General features: G+C 32.9%; 1 protein-coding gene and 1 pseudogene across 4 annotated transcripts; one reads left to right on the forward strand and one right to left on the reverse strand.

Annotated features, from left to right (window-relative positions):
• Nucleotides 1-7,538: 7,538 nt before the first annotated feature.
• LOC137817324 (uncharacterized) lies at nucleotides 7,539-19,611 on the forward strand. 4 transcript variants are annotated; one of them, XM_068620580.2, is made up of 14 exons: nucleotides 7,539-7,758; nucleotides 8,512-8,611; nucleotides 9,057-9,184; nucleotides 9,509-9,662; nucleotides 9,790-9,899; nucleotides 11,839-11,922; nucleotides 12,020-12,068; nucleotides 12,154-12,245; nucleotides 15,573-15,702; nucleotides 15,899-15,975; nucleotides 16,055-17,529; nucleotides 18,024-18,137; nucleotides 18,213-18,939; nucleotides 19,366-19,611. In XM_068620580.2, exons 2-13 carry the CDS (start codon nucleotides 8,519-8,521, stop codon nucleotides 18,779-18,781), a joined length of 3,075 nt encoding a protein of 1,024 aa, XP_068476681.2. In that variant the 5' UTR covers nucleotides 7,539-7,758; nucleotides 8,512-8,518; the 3' UTR covers nucleotides 18,782-18,939; nucleotides 19,366-19,611. The 4 variants fall into 4 exon arrangements, with proteins under 4 accessions (XP_068476681.2, XP_068476682.2, XP_068476683.2 ...); XM_068620581.2 differs by having other exon boundaries at nucleotides 15,576-15,702; XM_068620582.2 differs by having other exon boundaries at nucleotides 7,624-7,758; nucleotides 9,057-9,177.
• Nucleotides 12,967-13,604, reverse strand: LOC150027634 (uncharacterized; annotated as a pseudogene).
• Nucleotides 19,612-20,386: the final 775 nt, after the last annotated feature.

Here is a 20,386-nt window from a genome sequence, read left to right on the forward strand (position 1 = left end):
TTTCTCACCATAAAATTACTCACAAACTTTAATCAACTTTTCCCATAAATTTACTTTACATGTCTTAATACAGATAATTTTATTTTGTTTTCATACTTTTCTCTCAAATTTTTAGGAATCTTATTCTTAATCCAAACAAACATAGATATATAAGTATCTATTGAAACTCATTAAATTTTTAACAATTTTTCTCACTTCCGTTGGTTATTTTTCTTTTTACACAAATTTTAAATTATCTTTTGTCTGATAAGAATAATTATATACTTATAAAAGAAAAAAAATTAAGATTATATTATTATTGTTGTTACTATGATTTCTTTAATATGTTAACAAAACAACAGTTATTCTCATAGTCATCAACGTATGACAACAATAATTGTAATTATTGTTGTATTAATTTGACTTTTGATGATGATTGAATTAATAATGATTCTAAAAATCATTGTAGTTTGTTTTTAATCGTCCTTGTTTGTAGTGATGTATAAAAAAATATATGAAAATATAAGAAATTATTTTTTGTTTATATATAAATTAAAAGAACTTTTTGAAAGAAATAAAATTTATATAAATTAATTTATTACAAAAGGTTAAGTTAATTTTAACTTAAGAAAAAATATTTTATTTTTACGAAATAAAGGTTTGAAAGTTTACCCTGACGACTTATCATTTTGTTTAAATTTTATCTAACTAATTTACAATTTAGTCATTTTTAATTTATTTTGTGAAAAATATTTAGGTTTTGTTTTGTTTTGATAATTGATCAAACGAAGAGTGAGTGAGTCTTATGAACGTCTACCTGAGAACGACGTGTGAGGTAGATTAATCAGAAAAACAAGTGAGAATGAGGGAGTGAATGTAAAAAAAGAGGAAATGAAAAATATAATAAATAATATGATTTGAAAAGTGGAAAGAAGTTAAAGTAAAGATAAGATTAAAAGAAAAATAGATGGATGGCTATTTATGATTTTAAAATTAGAGTACACTAATGTGGGTTGACTTTTCAAATATGGATTAAGTTTGTTTCTATAATTGCAAACCGACAAGTTTGTGATTAATCTACGGAAATTAAAAAAATAATATTTTTTTTTACAAATTTCATTTTTAATTTTGAATATTTTATAAAAAAATTGAGTACAAGTATAAAGATAAAAAAAATTAAACACTAATTATTTACTATATTATAAATAGATACAAATATATATTAAAATAGACTATCTTATAAAAAATTTATTCGTATATATAATATAAAAATAATAATGAATAAAATTTTTTAATTATATTCAAGATATAAATACTATTACATAATAATAAAAAATTAAAAAGAAAAATAAGTTAATATAATTTTACAATAATAAAAAATTAAAACTAAAAAAGGATTGTCAACTGTTATTCAAAATAGCTTCAAATTGCATCTTTATCATTTGCAAGGGCATCTGACTACAAGAGTCCTCAATTCTCCGTGTTGGTAGATCGAAGTAATCTGGGAGTCCCAATAAATTACCGTGGAACTATATATTTAGGAATAGTCTGATAGCGGGAGTGCTGATAAGCTCAACAAATTATCATTAAATAGGTTCTAAATGACTTTAATACTATATTAAGAAGTGAACTTTAAGCCTAACTCAACCTTATAAAATATGTTCATAAAGTGAGGTTTGCACCTACTTATATACTATGAAATGTCTTTATCTCTAGTCAATGTATAAGATCTCCAACACGTGTGTGAGACTATATATTTATGGCTGGTCTGTTAGTAGGTAGCCTGATAAGCCCAAGAAACTCTTGCTATGATAGATTATAAATTGCTTTGATACCATATTAAGAAGTAGACTTTAAGTCTAACTCCACTTTATAAGTCGGTTTTATATGGTTGAGTTAGGTTTAAAGTTCACTTCTTAATATGGTATCAAAGTCATTTAGAGTCTATCTCAGTGAGAGTTTGTTGGGTTTATCAGGTAACCCGTTATCGGATTGCTATTGGACTACTCATAAATGTATTGTCTCATGTACGAGTTGACAACCTCAGTGTGAGGGGTGGTGTTGGAGATCTCACATCCACTAGAGAGCAAAACATTTCAAGTATGCAAGTGAGTGCAAACCTCACCTAATAAGTTGATTTTATAAGGTTGAGTTAGGCTTAAAGTTCATATTCGTGTAGACGTCTTGGATGTTATATTCTTCCTATGGTTGTTGTCATAATATCCTTTCAACCATAAGGAACAAATGAGCCTTGTGTTTCTTACTCAACTAAGGAATCCTGCAAAATATGAACAATAATTAAGCATAATTAACAATACTACTTCACCTAGGAACAAAGGGAAATGACATTGATAGTATGTGCGAATATACTTACAATTTTTTGTGCAATGATTTGAGTAGACGGTATAGTCATTTGCCCATATAATTTTGTGCAAGCAGTCTTCCACATCTTATAATGTGGAGGTGGAGATACAAGGTCAACAGACTCTACCCCTGTTACATGTGCTCGAACCTTCACGAGGCGTTAACGCAGTAATTCATAACCTCCCTTGCAACAATAGATGTGGGTATCATTCAGCTTCTGACACTCTTGGGCGACTATTCTTTTATCTTGCAATGCAAATAAAATTGAGACAAAAAAAAGGTAGAAATTTGTATAAGTATAAAAATTGTAAAAAACTAACCTTCCAATACGCATTCAATTGACTCACACAAAACCTCATCCAGTTATTCTCAATTATTTGGTACTTGACACAAGGACTACCATCTTTATGCTTTTCAAACACATACTCTTTTTTGAAGAAAGTCTTGAATCCCTCTACCTTATTGCAATAGTTGATAAGACCTTATTTTTTATCACCTCAATGTTTCGAATGCCAACAATTTTAATGTAAAAAAACATATAAAATGTCAATCAATTGAGAATGTCAGATAATAACAAAGTTAATTAAGAAGGTGTTAGCATAAAATGGTGTAATACATGAATATCCTGCCACATGAGATTTTTTTTGTCTCTTCAACCTCTTCCAATGATGAAATAATAATAGATACATGTTGTCAAACTATCAGTCCCAAAATTTGGGCCTAATGGTTTACCAAAACGAGGATCTACATCAACTTGCATCATCTCCTTACCAATCTATCCTGCGGTAACCTTAGCCAAATGGGTCACAAATCTACCTGGTCCTCTCTTTCCACTTCAGATTTGGAGTCCGCCATAATCTTGAAAAGTAACAATCTCAGTAAATCATTTCACAAAATATTTTGAAAATATTATAAAAACAAATGTTTAATGTCAATGAGGATTACATTGAGAACAGAGAATATTGAGACAAATATAACCCAATAATAAAAGTACAAAAATTAGTAACCAACAACATTTCAATAGAGACATTCATGCATTATTGTAATTGAGATCCCCAAAATCAACCAAGGCAATTTCAAAAACAAATTGGAGATTTAGACCATTAACCTCAATGAAGAACGAAAACTCAATTCAAACGGAGAGAAACGACCAATGCGCAACAAGAAACCAACAAAGCAAGTCAGTCAATCAATATAGAAGACAACAACAACTCCGTTACAACCATGTCAGAGTGAAAAAGAGAGAGAAGCGAAAATATTATTTCACAAGAGAAGAAGTTAGAAAAAAAAGATTCGTGTTAAGGATATAAAGAATTTTATATTGAATCAAGTGAGGTTTATATAAAACTCTATTTTATTTTTAAAATTGTCACCATATTTTTTTTATATAGTGACCAAAAGTATATAAGACCTAAAACCTATAACATATAAAATCATTTTTATACTAATCATTAAGTAGTGAAAATTTTAATATTCAATGTGGATAAAAAAAATTGTATATTATTTTATTGAATTTCAATTTCGCATTTTAAAGCAACACAAAGTCAAAAATTGTTAAAAGATAAGAAAAAGTAGAATCTCATGTAGAAATTTTTAAAACAACTTACCTTCTTCATAAATTACTAGATGATATATAAAGTCAATGAGTCATTTAGTAAATACTTTGCAACCAAACATAAGTTGCAACATTGAATGCAAAATAACATTAAAGTTAAGCATGATGCCAATCTAACCATTAAGACAAGAGTTAGTTACAAGACACAAAATCAAATCATAAAAAAATTTGTTCAAGCCATAAGGCAATCAATCAATATCAAGTGAGTATAGATAGTGTATTTACAACATGAAAACCTTTTTCCTTGCATGGACAATTTAAAAGGAAATAATTTGAACGATGATTAAACATAACTGAAAGCAATTCATGTACAAATTATTGCTCCTATAATTTACATTAATGTTTCAGGTTGAGATGTAACCTTTAATGTTGATAAGGGTAATGGGACTTACAATTAATCGAACAAAAACACTTTAGAATAGAGATTTGTCATAAAATTTATTTTTAGTGCCCGACAAGAGGTACTTGTGTTGCATGTCAATTACTTTCAAGTCACAAATAAAAAACATGTTTTGGGAGAACTAAAAAAATTACAAATAAATATATTATATACCAAAAATAAATTAATGTATATGAACAAGAATATGCCATATTATGAGAGCTAGCTGATATCTCAAGCTAATGAAGAATCCGAACATTATATGACACTTACATGCATTTTCTATCTTCTTCATCTCAGTCTCTAAAATATTATTCTTTTGCTTTACTTTTTATATTTTTCCTTTAGCTTAGTTTAATGGTTCGAAAATAGAATTTAAAATACCTGGAATTGCAAGAAAGAGGAGACAGAAAATTTTAAAATAAAAATTATTCAAAAACATCCTGCGGACGGATGAAAGGGAACATTTTTAAAAAGTTAAAAAAGTTAATATTATTTGAATAATTTATGCATATATAATATTAATAAATCAATTAATTTTGTTAAAAATAATCGTTGATAGATTGAAAGATTAAAATACCTTTTTAATAATGTGAGGGTATCTCAAAAAACTGCAAATTTATGTGTAATAAATGCTTTTGTTGGGGTTAAAAAATATATTTGAATGTTATGTATATTTTGGAGGTCTATGTATAATTTGGAGATCTGTGATAAAAACAAATTAAATACCAAGAAAGCTTATTTTCTTTAAGTATTTAAAAAAACAGGAAAAAGGTTATAGAAAAGAAAGATAAAACAAGGGAGTGTGAATAACAGGCCCAAACTTTTATTGCTGGCTCGTGTGCGTGTTAAAGTCCATGTGAACAAGTTCGGTCCCTATCCTTTGAAATATTTTAAATTCTCTCTCTTTTTCCATATCTTTTGCACCTCAACACATTTTTCTGATTTCAATAATATTCTTCTCAGTCTGAGAGTTTAATATCTTTTTCTTCATTTTTTATTTATTGATGGTGATTGTTTGTGATAGTTGGTGATTGAAGTAACTTTAGTGTTTTTAATGGTTGATTATGTTTTTATTTGCTTTTTTTCTTCATTTTGTTGGTAATATAATTATATTTTAAATTGTATAATTTAAAAGATATTCATTGCTCTTTCAAAGGTTGTGATTGAAAAATAATGGAAATACTGCGACTAAGAGAAAAGTATCTGAGGGAAAGGAAAGATATTCTGCTTAAAAAATATGGAATTACGAAAATAAATTATTAATATTTTATAAGTAAAAGTAATATGTCAATATTTTATTAAAAAAAATGTGCACAATAAGACAACAACAAAAATATTTTACGCCAACAAAACAAATTTAATCATGATATTTTCCTTTAAGGAAAGAGTGTAATGATTATGGCCAATAACTCTTTTAAGAATTTAAGATTTATAGCCAACGAGATTTTCTTGACACCTAAATTTCCTTTTTGTTATTTTTTTTATAATTATTGTTGGTACGAAAAATAATAAATATTGTTATATTTTTTTATCCACAATTTTGAATCCAATATTTCATTTAAAATACTCAATTCACTATCTCTTAAACCGAATATTTGTTTATTATTATCATGCTATAATTGTCAATATATTTGATAAAAAAAATCCGTTCATTTTGTTAATATATATAATATTATCATCTCATTAGATTTATTTATTGATTTGAATATATCTAATTATTAAAAAGTGTTTTGATATTATCAATATAGTTTCTTAGAAGTTGAGATTAAAGTCAATGACAATTTAAATACACATTCTTATCTTAATCTATCAAAACATCTTTTAAGACAAAACTGTGATGGAACAACGATATTCAAAGCGAACAATATCTATTGTAAAGTTTTTTTCTTAATCCTCGACTAGGAGACTATTGTTTCAATACGATCAATATAGTCTCACATCGTTTATAAATGAAAATTAAGGATGAATACAATGATTGACCTAAAGATCGAACTTGAATCGAAAAAAAAAAAACAATTAACTTAGGTCAATAAAGATAATAATAGATAAAGAATAAGTATACAGGTGAGGTTAATGTAATTTTTTAAATTCAAAATGAAAATGAATACAAACTCGCACCAACTCGTTATTATCTCTAGTTAATTCGCTTTCATAAATTTAAATAATTAAGATTTCTTACTGTAGTTGAAAATATTTGAATATTAAATCACCCCATTGAGTTCAACTGTAAATTAGTTTTTTTAAGAAAATTAAGTAACTAAATCGAGTAATTTAAAATAAGAGATCAATGGAACTTTATAAATAAATCGATAAATAATAAAAAATAATTTAGACTTTTTTATTTTCTATTTCTTAATATATTGAGTTAAAAATTAAAAATATAATATTCCACTATATTGAAAATTAAAATTCTAATGTTATAATTTTATAAGATTGAGTTAATTTTTTTTTTCTTCTTCTACTATATGGTTTTTTCTCGAAGTTTATTTTCCTTCTAAGTCTATTGCAGCGTAAAACCGGTGAAAAAACTAACAAAAGTTGTGTAATGATTTGATGCATACCTTGCTTCATAACTTGCTGAAAATTAGGTTTTCTATATCTGTATGTTGGCCATTATTCTTTCACTTTTGGTATACCATGTGAAAGTGTTACCCTTGCATCCAAGACCATGCAAGTTACGCACGCAAGTGCAAAACATCCTTAAATCAAAACCATGAACTTGCGATAAGTATATTAGATTAACACCTCCCTTTTCCTCATGATTAGCAACCTGCTCCGATCACTGAAACATAACCATCAATTTTGCACCTCCAATGACACGTCAGCTAAAATACCATGATCAATCGGTCCAAAAAATACTTTATTGTTACCACATAAATAAATAAACAAACAAATAATTCAATTATGATTGCAATTGACTTTTATTATATAATCAAGATCATGATATCTAATTCGAAAAGAACTCCGTGTTTCTTTTGATGATGAAGAAAGGAGCTTTTCACCAAACACAGCCGTGTGATAAAAAAAGGCGACCACGTGTCTCACATATGAAGCGCCACGTCAAGATACGAATAAGGACTTAGAACGGCAGGTCCGTAGAGAATCTGAACACTGAAAGAGTAATGAATGAAGAGAGAGTCAACAGGGAGGAAGGGCACGTTCCAGTAAATAAATAAAAAAAGAAGGGCAGAAGAGGGAGTTAGAAATGGAATACTTGGAACAACAGAGACGCGTGAAGGAGAGATGCAAAAGCCAAAAAGGCCCATCCAAACAAAGCCTTATTCTCTCTCTCTTTTTAAAACTCACCTTGTGGTTTTCTTTACACTTTGCTCGCTCTTGCTCTCTCACCCTGCGTCTTCGTTATCGTTCGTGCGTGCGTGCGCTTCTCGAACAATCTCCTCTTACCGATCTCATCACTGTAAGCTATGGACTACCAATCTATCGTTCTAATTTCTCGATCGAATTCTCCAGTCAATTATTGTATAGATCCCTAATGCATTTGCGGATTATGTTTTGCTATTGATTTCACCGATCATTGCTATTGCTCGTTAATTTATTATCTCTCTGCTGTTTTTCAATTTTTAAATTCATAATTTGGCTTTGGCTTTGGCTTTCGGATTTTTTCGGATTTCGATTTTATTAGCTTTTAACAATTGTGATTAGGTCTTCGATTGCCTATTGTTCCCTTTCTGCTTGTCTGATTGTATGCTCCAATTAGTGTTTGGTTGATGTGAGGTTTCTCAGGGATGTACTTCAATCTACTTATTTGTTTTATTTGGATTTATGTATAAGAATTAAAGCTGTATTTTATGATTGTAGTTCATTTCCCTTGAGCCATCATTATTTGTGTTTCGAGTTTTTCATATTATCAAATGCTTGACTCTTTTTATGATATCTATTTTGTTATAGTATCCTAAAGTGACTGTGTACCCGTGCTAAGCGTTGTTATTAACTTGTTGCGTCAAGGGGTCGATGATAGCTTGCACCATCGTTTTTGTTGAGTTCCTGAGGCAAAATAGTATTTAGTTTACTGAAAGGCTTTTCTGCATTTTTTAACCACAACTCGGAAAATTTCTGGTTCAAGTTTGATCTACATTGTTTATAATATCCTAGTGTTTGTTTGGCTGTTGACAATGACTTGTGTTTCTCGGTCTGCTGAAATTTTATCCAGGGCAATCATGAGTGACGAAGGAGAAAGGACTTGTCCTCTCTGTGCAGAAGATATGGATTTGACAGATCAGCAGTTGAAACCATGCAAATGTGGTTATGAGGTTCGATTCTATTACTATGATTTTGTTATTAGGCAGTAATCTAAAGGTTTTAATATAATATCCTGTCAATGTGGTGACTATGTATTTTGGACTATATATTTTACTATCTGTTCATCTTTTAACATTTGGCGTTCTTCACTCTTATTGTTCTCTCTTCCTCCCCTGTTCCATTTATTGTTGCTTTTTATTCTGTTTGAAATTCTTCCAGGTGACATTGAGTACACCATGTGTTACTGATTATTGCTTATTGACTAAATACTGTGGGTTACACTCTAACTATTATTGTATCAGTGATTTTTTTTTTTCTGTTTACAATAAACTGCTACTGATTTTTTGTAGATCAACATGTATTTAAGATACCGGTGCCGATATGTATTAGTTTTGTTTGAAATTTTTATATGACAGTAATGGTGAATAATGTTTTTTTATCTACACTTGACCGTAGATATGTGTCTGGTGTTGGCATCACATACTGGAAATGGCTGAGAAGGACGACACAGAGGGACGATGCCCCGCATGTCGTTCTCCATATGACAAGGAAAAGATTGTTGGGATGGCTTCAAACTGTGAGAGGTTATTCTGTTAACAGTACATTTTTGTAGGCTTGAAATGTTGTATTGCTTTCATAAGGCCTTTTTTTCCCCCTTTTTGTATGCGTTCATTTGCATAACCATATCTTCCAACACTATAAATAAGCTATCTCATTAATATTGTGCTAAATATTATGTAATATGCAATATATACTAGTTATCTTTTGTCGTTATGATAGAACAAAAGAAAATACCAATTATAAGAATTTTGTTTCACAAATCTCTGTTTTACTACTTAGAAACTTGTTTAAGCTACCAAACTAGGCCTTTTTGGTGAGTTTCTCTTGTTAATTAGTTCTTTGCTTAGGTTGGTGGCTGAAGTTCACATGGAAAAAAAGATGAAGAACCAGAAAGCAAAATCTAAATCATCTGAAGCACGGAAGCAGCTCAGTAGTGTGCGAGTGATTCAGCGGAACCTTGTTTACATAGTGGGCTTGCCTCTCAATCTGGCTGATGAAGATGTAAAATTTTTGCCTCATGCTTTCAATAGTTGTTATCTTGTGTATCTGTTTTGCTTATAGGCCACCTTCCCCTCACCTTCTCAATTTTTCTTATTCTTAAGTTTACTACTATTTTATCAATGTGCAGCTTCTCCAGCAGCGAGAATATTTTGGTCAGTATGGGAAGGTCTTAAAAGTCTCGATGTCTCGGACTGCTGCTGGTGTTGTTCAGCAGTTTCCAAACAATACATGTAGTGTGTAAGTTTATGTTGTCCACAATTTTGTAGCTTAGCTTTTTTTTTTCTTAGTGGTACTTTGCAGGATTATTAGTAGCAGTGGTGGTGACTGCCATAGTGGCATAGAGCAGAGTGGCTCACAGCTAATCCTAAATGCTTGTTGTGGAGCACTTTACTGTTGTGGTCCATAGTGGCCACTACTACTCATTTAGGAGTCGTATACCTCATTTCGATCTCTTTAAGATCCACCTGAATGTAATGGTCTTCACAAGTTTGACATTAAAAAACGTCATTTAGAGATCTGAAATCACTTTGACAGTGCGTCACACACTACGTGTTTGTGAGTTCTTGTACTCATAGTTAAATAGTGTGCTATAATTCTGCCGTCTTGCAGTGAAATGGCACCCTGTTCTCCTATAATCCCCATTGCTTTGCACCCATCCATGTCGATTGGAGTTGTGTTTTTTTGCAGCTGAAACCACAGCCCTTCTTGTCTGTTGGTTGCACTATTACTCTCAATCATGGAAAATCCTTTTTTTCCTTTCCCCCCTCTAAAATTAGTGTCATTTTATGTATTTTCTGGAGCAAACTTGTAAACTATAATGTGGTGGTTTTTCTTTTTTGTTTCTCACCTTTTATTTTCACTTCATTGCACCTTAGCCTCTTTTATGCAGGTCTACCTGTCTTATATTATATCCATCTGACTAGCCTCACTCTGTTCTCTGGCACCATATCCAGCCATTTCTATTCTTTTCAATACCTTCCTGATATTTTGGGCTTTACCTGTTCTCTTGCACCATCTTTGACATTATGCTCCTCTGTTATTTACTCAGTTCTCTCACTGTTTCCTGTTCCCTCTTACAATTTGGTCATTGTGTCGTTCTCTTCCACAGGTCTTTCTAGATTTCATCTGTGTTCTCTATTAGCAGAATATGAATGACTCTCATTTTTGGCAATTTTTTTAAAAATTTGAATGTGCATGTGTGTGTCTCTGTATTAATATATGCTTCACAACAATAACGGCCATCCTGCTTTCCTGTGATAGCCATTTTTGGGGTTGGCTGCTCTGTGTTGATATATAGGATTGATACTATGGTACTCCTTGTTCTTTCCATTTTGTGTTATTGCTAAATGACTCTCATATTTGGCAATTTTTGTTTTAAATGAACCTGTATATGTGTGTGTCTATGTACATATGCATCACAACAACAACAACGGCCATCCTGCTATCCTTTGATAGCCATTTTGGGGTTGGCTGCTTGGTGCTGATATATAGGATTGATACTATGGTACTCCTTGTTCTCTTGATTTTGTGTTATTGTTAATTTTCCATCGACTTCTCCTGGTTGCGTGTATTTGTAATCTTCTATTTTTTTTCCATTTTTAATTATGTAAATTTTTAAACTACTATGATTATTGATTAAGTGATTTTTGAAGTTTTTCATTGCAATGACTTTCTTTTTTGTAGTGGTCACTCCTCAATACGCTATTCCACCATAGCTTTTCGGTGGGTGACCACTATGCACCACTTTCTGCCATAATTTTCCTTGCTATTATGGTTTTTAAGTAGCTAGCTTCTCATATTGGTTTCTTTGGTAAATGCTAGTTAGACCTTTTACTTTTTCTGGTTTGTTGTTGTCATTCAGAATAACTGGATAGTATTGGTGTGTATGCATTTTTTTTTTCTCTTTTTGATACTTCTCTTTTGTTTGTACTGGATGGAAGGAAATGACCAGCAAAAGGACTGCACCAAAGCAATACCTTTTCTTGGAATTGAAATAGAAAAGCCCATTTACCTTTTTTGGAAAAGGCTTTTTACCTTCTAAAGCACAAACTTTAATTTAAAGGAGACCAAAAACAGGATTTATGGCTTTCATCCCCTCCATGATATTCCCTGTCGTCTGCTTGCTTACCTTTATAAACGAAATTGTAGCAGTTCCTGAAAGATTTTTTGCTCCCAGATATATTACTTATTCAAAGGAAGAAGAAGCAATTCGGTGCATTCAAAATGTACATGGATTTGTTTTGGAGGGCAGACCATTAAGGTACCTATATCTAGATTTATTGAAGCTATTCATGTATGGGATGACTAGCCTATGATAGTCTAATTCCCCTATATGTTTTTGGTTTGTAAATTTGCAGGGCTTGCTTTGGAACCACTAAATATTGCCATGCGTGGCTCAGAAACATGGTATGAAAATGACTAATTCTTCATATTTTAACTTGTTTGTTCGATTGATAGTTAAGCTTGATAGGGGATAAATCTTCATGAACAGCCTTGCAGCAATCCGGATTGTCTATATCTGCATGAGATTGGCTCTCAAGAAGATAGTTTCACTAAAGATGAAATAATATCAGCATACACTAGGTACTTTTTTTTCTTAAGTGAATTTTGAAACAAGCTTTATTAGGAACGTGCCGAAAGATAGAATCTATTGTTTATATGATTCCATTATTGGATTAAGTAATGGATAGTAGTTTACCCTTTTCTTGTTAAGAAGAATGTTTTATACCTAAAACCAAAAGATGACCCTGAATATCAAAATGGATAATAAAAAAAGTGAATTATATCTTGATTTAGACCATTTAGGAAAATAAAATCTAAGATGTTTTTCTAGCTAACCTAACTCACATTTTAACGTCCGAAGATACTAAGTTCATGGACCATTTTTTTTTAAATTTTGATAAGGGAGGATGTCTCTGTTGGTGTTGAGGGAATAAAACAGAGCAAGATATTTGTGAACAGAAAATATATATTTTATTTCACTCTTATTTTCAAATAAGAATACAATCTCTCTAAATAGTCTTACAATAGACTTCTCAAATTCTACCTTCTCTCTCATAAAACCTATACTACAATTTACATTTAAATCATAGTATAAATGACTTTCAAAACTAGAATTAAAGATAATAATTATTGTCTATTCAGATGCTAAAATAAAACTGATGACGGCTGAAGGCTTTGAATTTAATGCTAACAGTCTCAAATGATCATGTAAAATTTTAGGAGATGGAAATGAACAAATTTTTTATTTAAGTATGGAGAAAAGGAAATTTGGCCAACTCCCTTCAAGGAAACTCTAGAACCATTAGCTAAAGTTATGAAATGAGGATTTTTTTGGAAAAGAAAGGAATGAGAACAAAGAGGTATTACTAGAAATGTGATTAGAAGCACATGAGTCAATTATCCATGGGCTTTGTCTTTCCACAATTGTAAGATGCAAGTTGTTGACAAGTTGGGATTTGCAGATGATTGTGCCAAGTTATTAGATTTCAACCTTAGATATTCTTGGTATTCTTCATTAGAGAATTTGGACTCAATAACTTCAGCTTCAGAGATATTGGGAAAGTTGTGCAAAGAGAAGCAATTCCCTTGAATGGTGCATTGAGAACGTCCTCTACCACCACGTCATCCTCTAGCATTGCATCCTCCTCTTCCACATGTGGAAACCATGCCAGAAGATTCCACAGGTTCTTGAACATTTTTGCTTAGAAGTGTTGGAACCCAAAGGAGCTATGTTTTCAAGCTTTCCCTGGATGGGATATCGCATCCTATTAAAAGTTGATCTCTAACATTTTCAAAATTTGTATGTGTGGCATGGAGGATCATCACTATATAGAATTTGTCCAACTTTTTCTTGATCTCGTCTAATGACTCAACCTCTAATAATATCTTTAATTCTTCAACAATCGATTGGGCTTCACTCATGAAAGACATCATGCCATGATTTGTTTAAGAGGGGCAAGCCTATTGGCAGAGTCGTAAAGTTGTTGAATATCGTTTGCAAAAATATTTTAAGCCTTCTTCCGAAAAAAAGAGATGTCTCAAATGAACTAGGAGTACCCTATAATTCGGGTTCCATATATTCGTTGAAGTCTGAGGAGATTGATCGAGAGTAGAAATAAGCCAATAAAGGCAGCAAATATGAGAACCCTAGGTTTGACCTTCAACCACACTAGAAATGAAGAAAATGGTCAAAATGGAGAGAGGAGGTTCGACGAGCCCTGAGGAGGAGGAGGCATGACGTTGCTATGGTGAAAGGAAGGCGGGGTGTGGATGTCACATTCCTAGTAGTGGCAAACATGCGCGTGTGGTGGCGTGCGGAGCAGAATCTGCTTCCGGGATTGGCTATCACCTGAAGAGACACTCGAATTCCGGTGGTTATTGGAGAAATCCATGACAGCGGTGGACAGTGGATACTTCATCGAAGAAGATTGAGGCCAATAGAGCAAGATAAACCTACTCTGATACCAATCAATTAAGAGACCAAGGTTATCAGACTCGAGAGTCTACTTAGACTCGTGGGAGCTCAGTAAACTCGACTCGTAAACCCGACTCGTAGACTCGTAAGAGTCTACTTTACATAAAAAATTTAACAAAAATAATTCATAATACAATTTCCATAATATTGAAATAAATAATTTCATACACCAACAAAATAACTAAAACAGTACAAATGTTATCAGGTTAAAAGTCTCATTCATCTAATACCTCCATTAAATGTTTTAAAAAAATCCAATCTGCCCCAACCCAAATTGAAAAACCCAGCCCAATTTAAAAAGCCCAAACCTAATTTAAACAACCCTAACCCTAAACCCAAACCCAATCTGTCCTAACCCTAAAAATCCACCGCAGCAACAACACGTACATGCGCGGCGAGTTGCGAAGAGCAGCAGGAGGTGCGACGACGATGTGCGGCGAGGTACGACGACGATTCGCGGCGAGGTGCGAAGTACGCTGCGACGAGGAGGCTTGACGGCAGTGAGGAAGATGGCACCATGAGCGTGGAAGAAACCCTAATCACAATGGAACGCACTGTTTTTGGCCATTTTTTCGCAACTCGGTGACTCGGCCTTAAACTCGCGAGTTTGACCGAGTTTGACCGAGTCTGACCGAGTTAACTCCGAGTTTACTCAAAAACGAGTTTACTTCCGAGTCGACTCGTCAACCCTCCGCTGACCCTTAAACTCGCAAGGGTTTACGAGTTAACCCTAGAGTTTGATAACCTTGTAAGAGACTATATATTTTAGAGGGCTTGATCACACCTCTTTATGTTCTCATATTTATATTGGTATAATTAGGGAGTAGAGGGAAGAGCAAAGATCCAAAACCAAAACTAGAGTCCTAGATACAGGGATAGGTATAACAATAGGAGTTTTCCCATACAACTACTTTGTACCTATATTTAATACCTATTCTAACATATGTTTTTCCCCTAGTTAACTAAAGGTTCATTTGTTTATGACATTATAACTAAAATTCATAGTGTATATGTATAGATGTGTATGTATGTATGTATCTAAAATATAAGTTATGTTTTGGAATTATAATAAATATTTGACGTATGGGTACTTTTAAATTGATATTGATAGCTAGTTTAGAAAATTAAGTATACATCAAAATATAAACAGTTTACTTTGAAGTGATTGAGAGATTTTTTTTGGCTTGTTGCTAAAGTGAAGTGCACGTCCCAAAGTGAGAAGAGAGAGTTGAGAATTTCTAATTGAGAGAATGAGCGCTTTGAAGTGTTATAATATAGCAGTAGTTGTAGATGAATTCAAATGGGCATCACAATTTGTGAGTCAAATTAGATTTCTTAATTTGTGTTTCTTTGTTTGCACGTTATCTCTGCTTGCGAATTGCTTGTAGTGTTTTTCATTCAATGGTCTAGTCACTTGCTCTCTTGTATTGAAGAAGTCGTGTTCAACAAATTACGGGTGCTGCAAGCAACCTGCAACGGCGAACTGGTGATGTATTGCCTCCTCCATTGGATGATTGCACAGATACTTCCTTGGGGAAACCAATTGTGAACAATGCATCAAGTGTAGGTTTTTTTCATGCTTTCTTTAATTCTTGCTTTGTTATATGGCCTCATTTTTTGGGTGTGTAATTATTTTTGTGCTAATTTTGATATTTAGTTGCTTTTCCCTCATTGACTATACTGGATTTGAAAATTTAGTTTGTGCATTCTCCATCTGAGTATATAAGGTTCTAACTTTCTATTTTTATCATGGGGGCAGACCGCTGTTAGCATTGTTAAAGGTTCACCTCCTAATGGGAGTTATGGGAGACCTATAGCTCTTTCTGCTGCTGCTTGGTAATGCATATTTTCTTTTATTATGCAATGAAGGTTAAAATAATTTAAATTTAAAAATTTCAACCAATGTGTTTGCTAGGGGTACACGGGCTACGAATTGTCAACCAGCTGCTGGTGGTTTATTATGTGCAAATGGATTGTCCAAGACTAAACCTGATACAATCAACAACACACTACCCTTTTTGTCTGCTGTAGCAGGCACAATTCAGGCTTCATTAAATAGTGATGTGACAAAGAGACCACTGTCGGGTGATGGGAGTCATAGTATGGCTGCTGGGGTAAAAGATGAATTATTGAAACCTGTTAAACAATATAGAAGCATTGATAACATTTCTAGACCTGATGAAAGAACTTTGGCTTCTGATGTTTCACCTGTGAAATTGAGCAACCAGTTGTCTTCTCTACCATTGCTCAGAGATGGTGATAAAGGCAGTTGTACTGCCATGAATGCACCAAATTCTATTGACATCACTCAACAGTCATGCAACTTTGGTCCTGAGGAAGCAATTATTTCTACCAGTGAAGAGATTGAGAACTTGTCCTGTGATCTGTCATCTGTTTACATTGATGGAAATTCCCCAAATGAACAATACAGCCTAACCAAACCTATCAGCTCATCTGATAACATGTTGGGTAAATCTATGCAGTCTCAAGAATCACAGTATAATACTGACAAATTTAGGGATGTAATGATTACAAATGCAGAAAGTAAATCTGCTGCATTAGATAATGAGGTTTGTAATTTAAAAGAACAGTTTGATTTGTCATTGGTTTCTCAATCTCAAGTAGTATCGGCTAATACTGAAATGGAAGATGATGTAACAACGTTTGATAATCAAAGACTTAAGGATCCAGAAGTTGTTTGTTCATATTTGCCAAAGTCAGCCAGTTTCCGTCATGTCCCAAATCTTTCTCATCCTCATCTCCTGCAGCATGGTGAACCGTTCAATGTTGTAAATGCTGGTTCTTTAGACGCCAATGATAAAGTTGGGGATAACTCCCTATTACATGCAAATAACATGTTACGCAACGGATATTCTGATAAATCAATGAGCTCTAGTTCTTATGGCTTCCTCCATGATGAAAGAAATGAACAACATATTGGAAGTGTAGTTAGTGAAATGGCTAGTATTGGAAGTGATGCGGTTATGGACAAGGGTGAGAGTAGTATAATTTCAAATATTTTGTCCATGGAGTTTGATACCTGGGATGACTCGGTAACATCACCTCGGAGTTTGGCCAAGTTGTTGGGTGACAACGATGACAAGCAGAATGACTCACTAAAAAAATGTAGTTCTTGGAAAATTCAGAGTAACAATCAGTCCAGATTTTCTTTTGCAAGACAGGAGGAATCCAAAATCCAAGCCAATGTACATCCATCTTCTGGTGCCATCCAACAATTTCCAAACAATGGCTCGCTCATACATGATTTTGTGGAAAGAGACTTTTCTTCAGACAAGCTGGGTATCACAAATGGTTTCCACTCCAATAACCTCGAGGAATCTGGAAATCTTGGCAGTGGTCAATTTTTTCCTTCAAACAATAAGCTTTCTGGTAGGTATTGATGACTTAGTTAAACTGGATACCCTAGGTCTTTTTTATAACAACACTTCAGTAGTTCTTTTGTTTTTCTGTCATTGCCATACTTTTTGTTGTGCTTTATTGCTTGTAGATTCTTGCTGGATAACCTGTATATTTTGAAAAATATCTTACTTTTGATGGGATTTGCCAGAACTAACTAGAGGCATTCTGCACATAAAATTTCAATATTATACTTGTGTACATTAAAAGAATGGAGCTTTTTTCACGGTTGGTAGAGTAAATGATTTATTATGTACACTTGTATTGCCATTGCTTAAGTACACTTGTAACACCGAAAACCTCCCTGACAGGTCAACTGTTCAGGAATTAGTCGATTTTGTGGTTTATTGTTTGCTAATTTTGATTGAGTTATGTAACCAAGTTTAAAGTGCAGTGTCTGCTTTTAGGGACATGTTTTCTTGGTATAGATATGTAATGTCATTTCTTTATCATATCATATTCTTCAGCTGTTTCAAGAGCACAAATTTCAGCACCACCAGGATTTTCTGTACCAAATAGGGCACCACCTCCTGGTTTCTCCTCTCATGAGAGAATGGGGCACGCTTTTGACTCTCTTTCTGGTTAGTTCTTGTTTTGTTCTACTTTTACATGTCTTTCTAGATAGTGGTTTAATATTATTGTTATCCCTTTGACAGGGAATTCATTGCTTGACCCTTCTTTCTTACTGAGAAGTTCATATCAAACACCCTCAACTGGAAATATTGGTGGTCAAGGAGACATTGAATTTATGGATCCAGCTATTTTGGCAGTTGGTAAAGGGAGAATTCAAGGTGCACGAAATAGCACATTGCTGGACATGCGGTCTAATTACCCTGAACAGTTAAATTACTTTGAAAATGAGGCTAGAGTTCAATTATTAATGCAAAGATCTCTCTCACCACAGCAAAACCTTCGATTTTCTGATATTGGGAATTCCTTTTCTCAGTTTGGTGATTCCTATGGTATCTCTTCTAGGTTAAATCAATCACAAGTCAATAATCTGGCTTCATTTCCTCAGTTGTCTCATCAGCAGTCTAGAAATGCAGTCTTGTCAAATGGTCAGTTGGATGGGTGGAATGAAGTGCCGAGTGGAAATAGTTTGGGTGTGGCAGAGCTTTTGAGAAATGAAAGACTTGGATTTAACAAGTTTTATAGAGGATATGATGATCCAAAATATCGGATGCCTAATTCTAGGGATCTGTACAACAGAACATTTGGGATTTGAAATTATTGCCCATATTAACCATGGTAAAGCAAAGTCAGAATTAGACAGACAGAACTTTTCTGCATTGCCGAAGGTGATGAGGCTGGCTCATGACTTAAACTTTCTATTGGGCTTCCAAATGATTAAACTCTCAAGAAGTGTGGTTATAACTGCTGCTGGTAATCATTTGAATCCAAGCTTACTCTTCTTTAGTATTTTTGGTTTAGTTCTTGATTTTACGCTTCCTCTTATGTTGGTTTTGTACTTTATGTTGTGTATAGAAAGGTGTTAAACTACTTGTCCTCTAATACTAGATTTAAAAATACTGTCATTTTCATCACCAAATTTTGAATAAACTTCTCCGTGAACACTAATAAGGAGAAGGAAATAAATTTCTCCATAAATTAAAATTAATTTTTGCATGAGTTAAAAGAACTTTTTATGGAGAAGTTGATATGAGAAAACTTCTATGTATTGACTTAATGCGCAGAGATAATTTTAACTTTTAAACAAACTAATTTCAATTTTTCCTTATTTTCTTCCCCGTATTTATCTTACCATATAGAAAAGTACAACACTCAATATTCTCCCCTTTTTCTATGTAGTTCTTGATTTGTGGAAGCAAAGCTGGGTTGAGATTAAGAAATCAATCAAGGATCGGAATGAGATCTATTTTGCAGGTAGATCTTAGTTGAGTGTTTTCTCTTGGTACAGAGCATGGAAACCTGTTGATTGACTATCAAATAATCTCTAGTATATTTATTGATAATGTAATTTTTTTTCTTTCACCGATCTTGTGGATATAATAGAGGTTTGATTGGAATAATTCAATGGAAATAATTTTGGCAGTAGCTTTTTTTCTTGGTGTGGTGTTTTAATTTTTTTGTATGTTTGGTATGAAACCCTTTTTAAGTTGAAAAATTCCGTATGTGTAACACTGACTGTTGCTTTTTTTATAATGGCATTTTATTACTTTGTATATTTATATAAAAAATATTACAAGAATTTGGTGTTTTAAGCTATATATACACATTAATTGCCTCTGCTAAGTTGCCTTGCTTTGTTTTGTTTATCTGCCATTTTGCTGTGTTGTGATCTTGTAACTGGTTGTCAGGCTGTTAAACAGCATGGTTGGAGTGACTTGTCATTGATGAATGACTTTTTACATAGTTCTGTTAGTGCAAGTCAGCGTTTCTACTTTTTGTTGCAACTGTGTAATTTTACGTGAGTGTGGCGATAAACATTTTCTAAAGGCTTGATTTTTGGGTGATTAACGTGTTAGGTTATATTTTTTTGAACGTTTGTTTACTTTTACAGACTAGTACAAACTCACAGATCGGGGGGACTAGTATATTTCTTACAAATTTCTTGGTGCCTTTATTTGAGTAAACAATGTCACTTTCTCGGGCTTAGATTACACTGAGTTGCAACAATAAATAGGTAGGATATTGCTTTATTAGTGTGCAATAATATAAAAACCTGTTTTGGAGGTGTTCGAATGGGTCTTCGAAGGCAGTGGCAACTCTTTTATATTTTGTGATACACCATGAGTCCAAATAACTGCATACTACAATGTATGCTGGAAAGAATTGCTCCATACGCATTTTCGTTTTTGTGAAGAAGTTC

Source organism: Phaseolus vulgaris, chromosome 5 (genome assembly GCF_051622355.1).
Source record: "Phaseolus vulgaris cultivar YP4 chromosome 5, ASM5162235v1, whole genome shotgun sequence".
NCBI classification, from domain to species: domain Eukaryota; kingdom Viridiplantae; phylum Streptophyta; class Magnoliopsida; order Fabales; family Fabaceae; genus Phaseolus; species Phaseolus vulgaris.

What these genes read in the sequence shown, in the direction of transcription:
- LOC137817324 (XM_068620580.2), top strand. Translation starts at nt 8,519, where the DNA reads ATGAGTGACGAAGGAGAAAGGACTTGTCCTCTCTGTGCAGAAGATATG. An exon ending in ATAATATCAGCATACACTAG is followed by an intron (nt 12,246 to 15,572) that starts GTACTTTTTTTT and finishes CTTGTATTGAAG; the next exon opens with AAGTCGTGTTCAACAAATTA. An exon ending in GCTCTTTCTGCTGCTGCTTG is followed by an intron (nt 15,976 to 16,054) that starts GTAATGCATATT and finishes TGTGTTTGCTAG; the next exon opens with GGGTACACGGGCTACGAATT.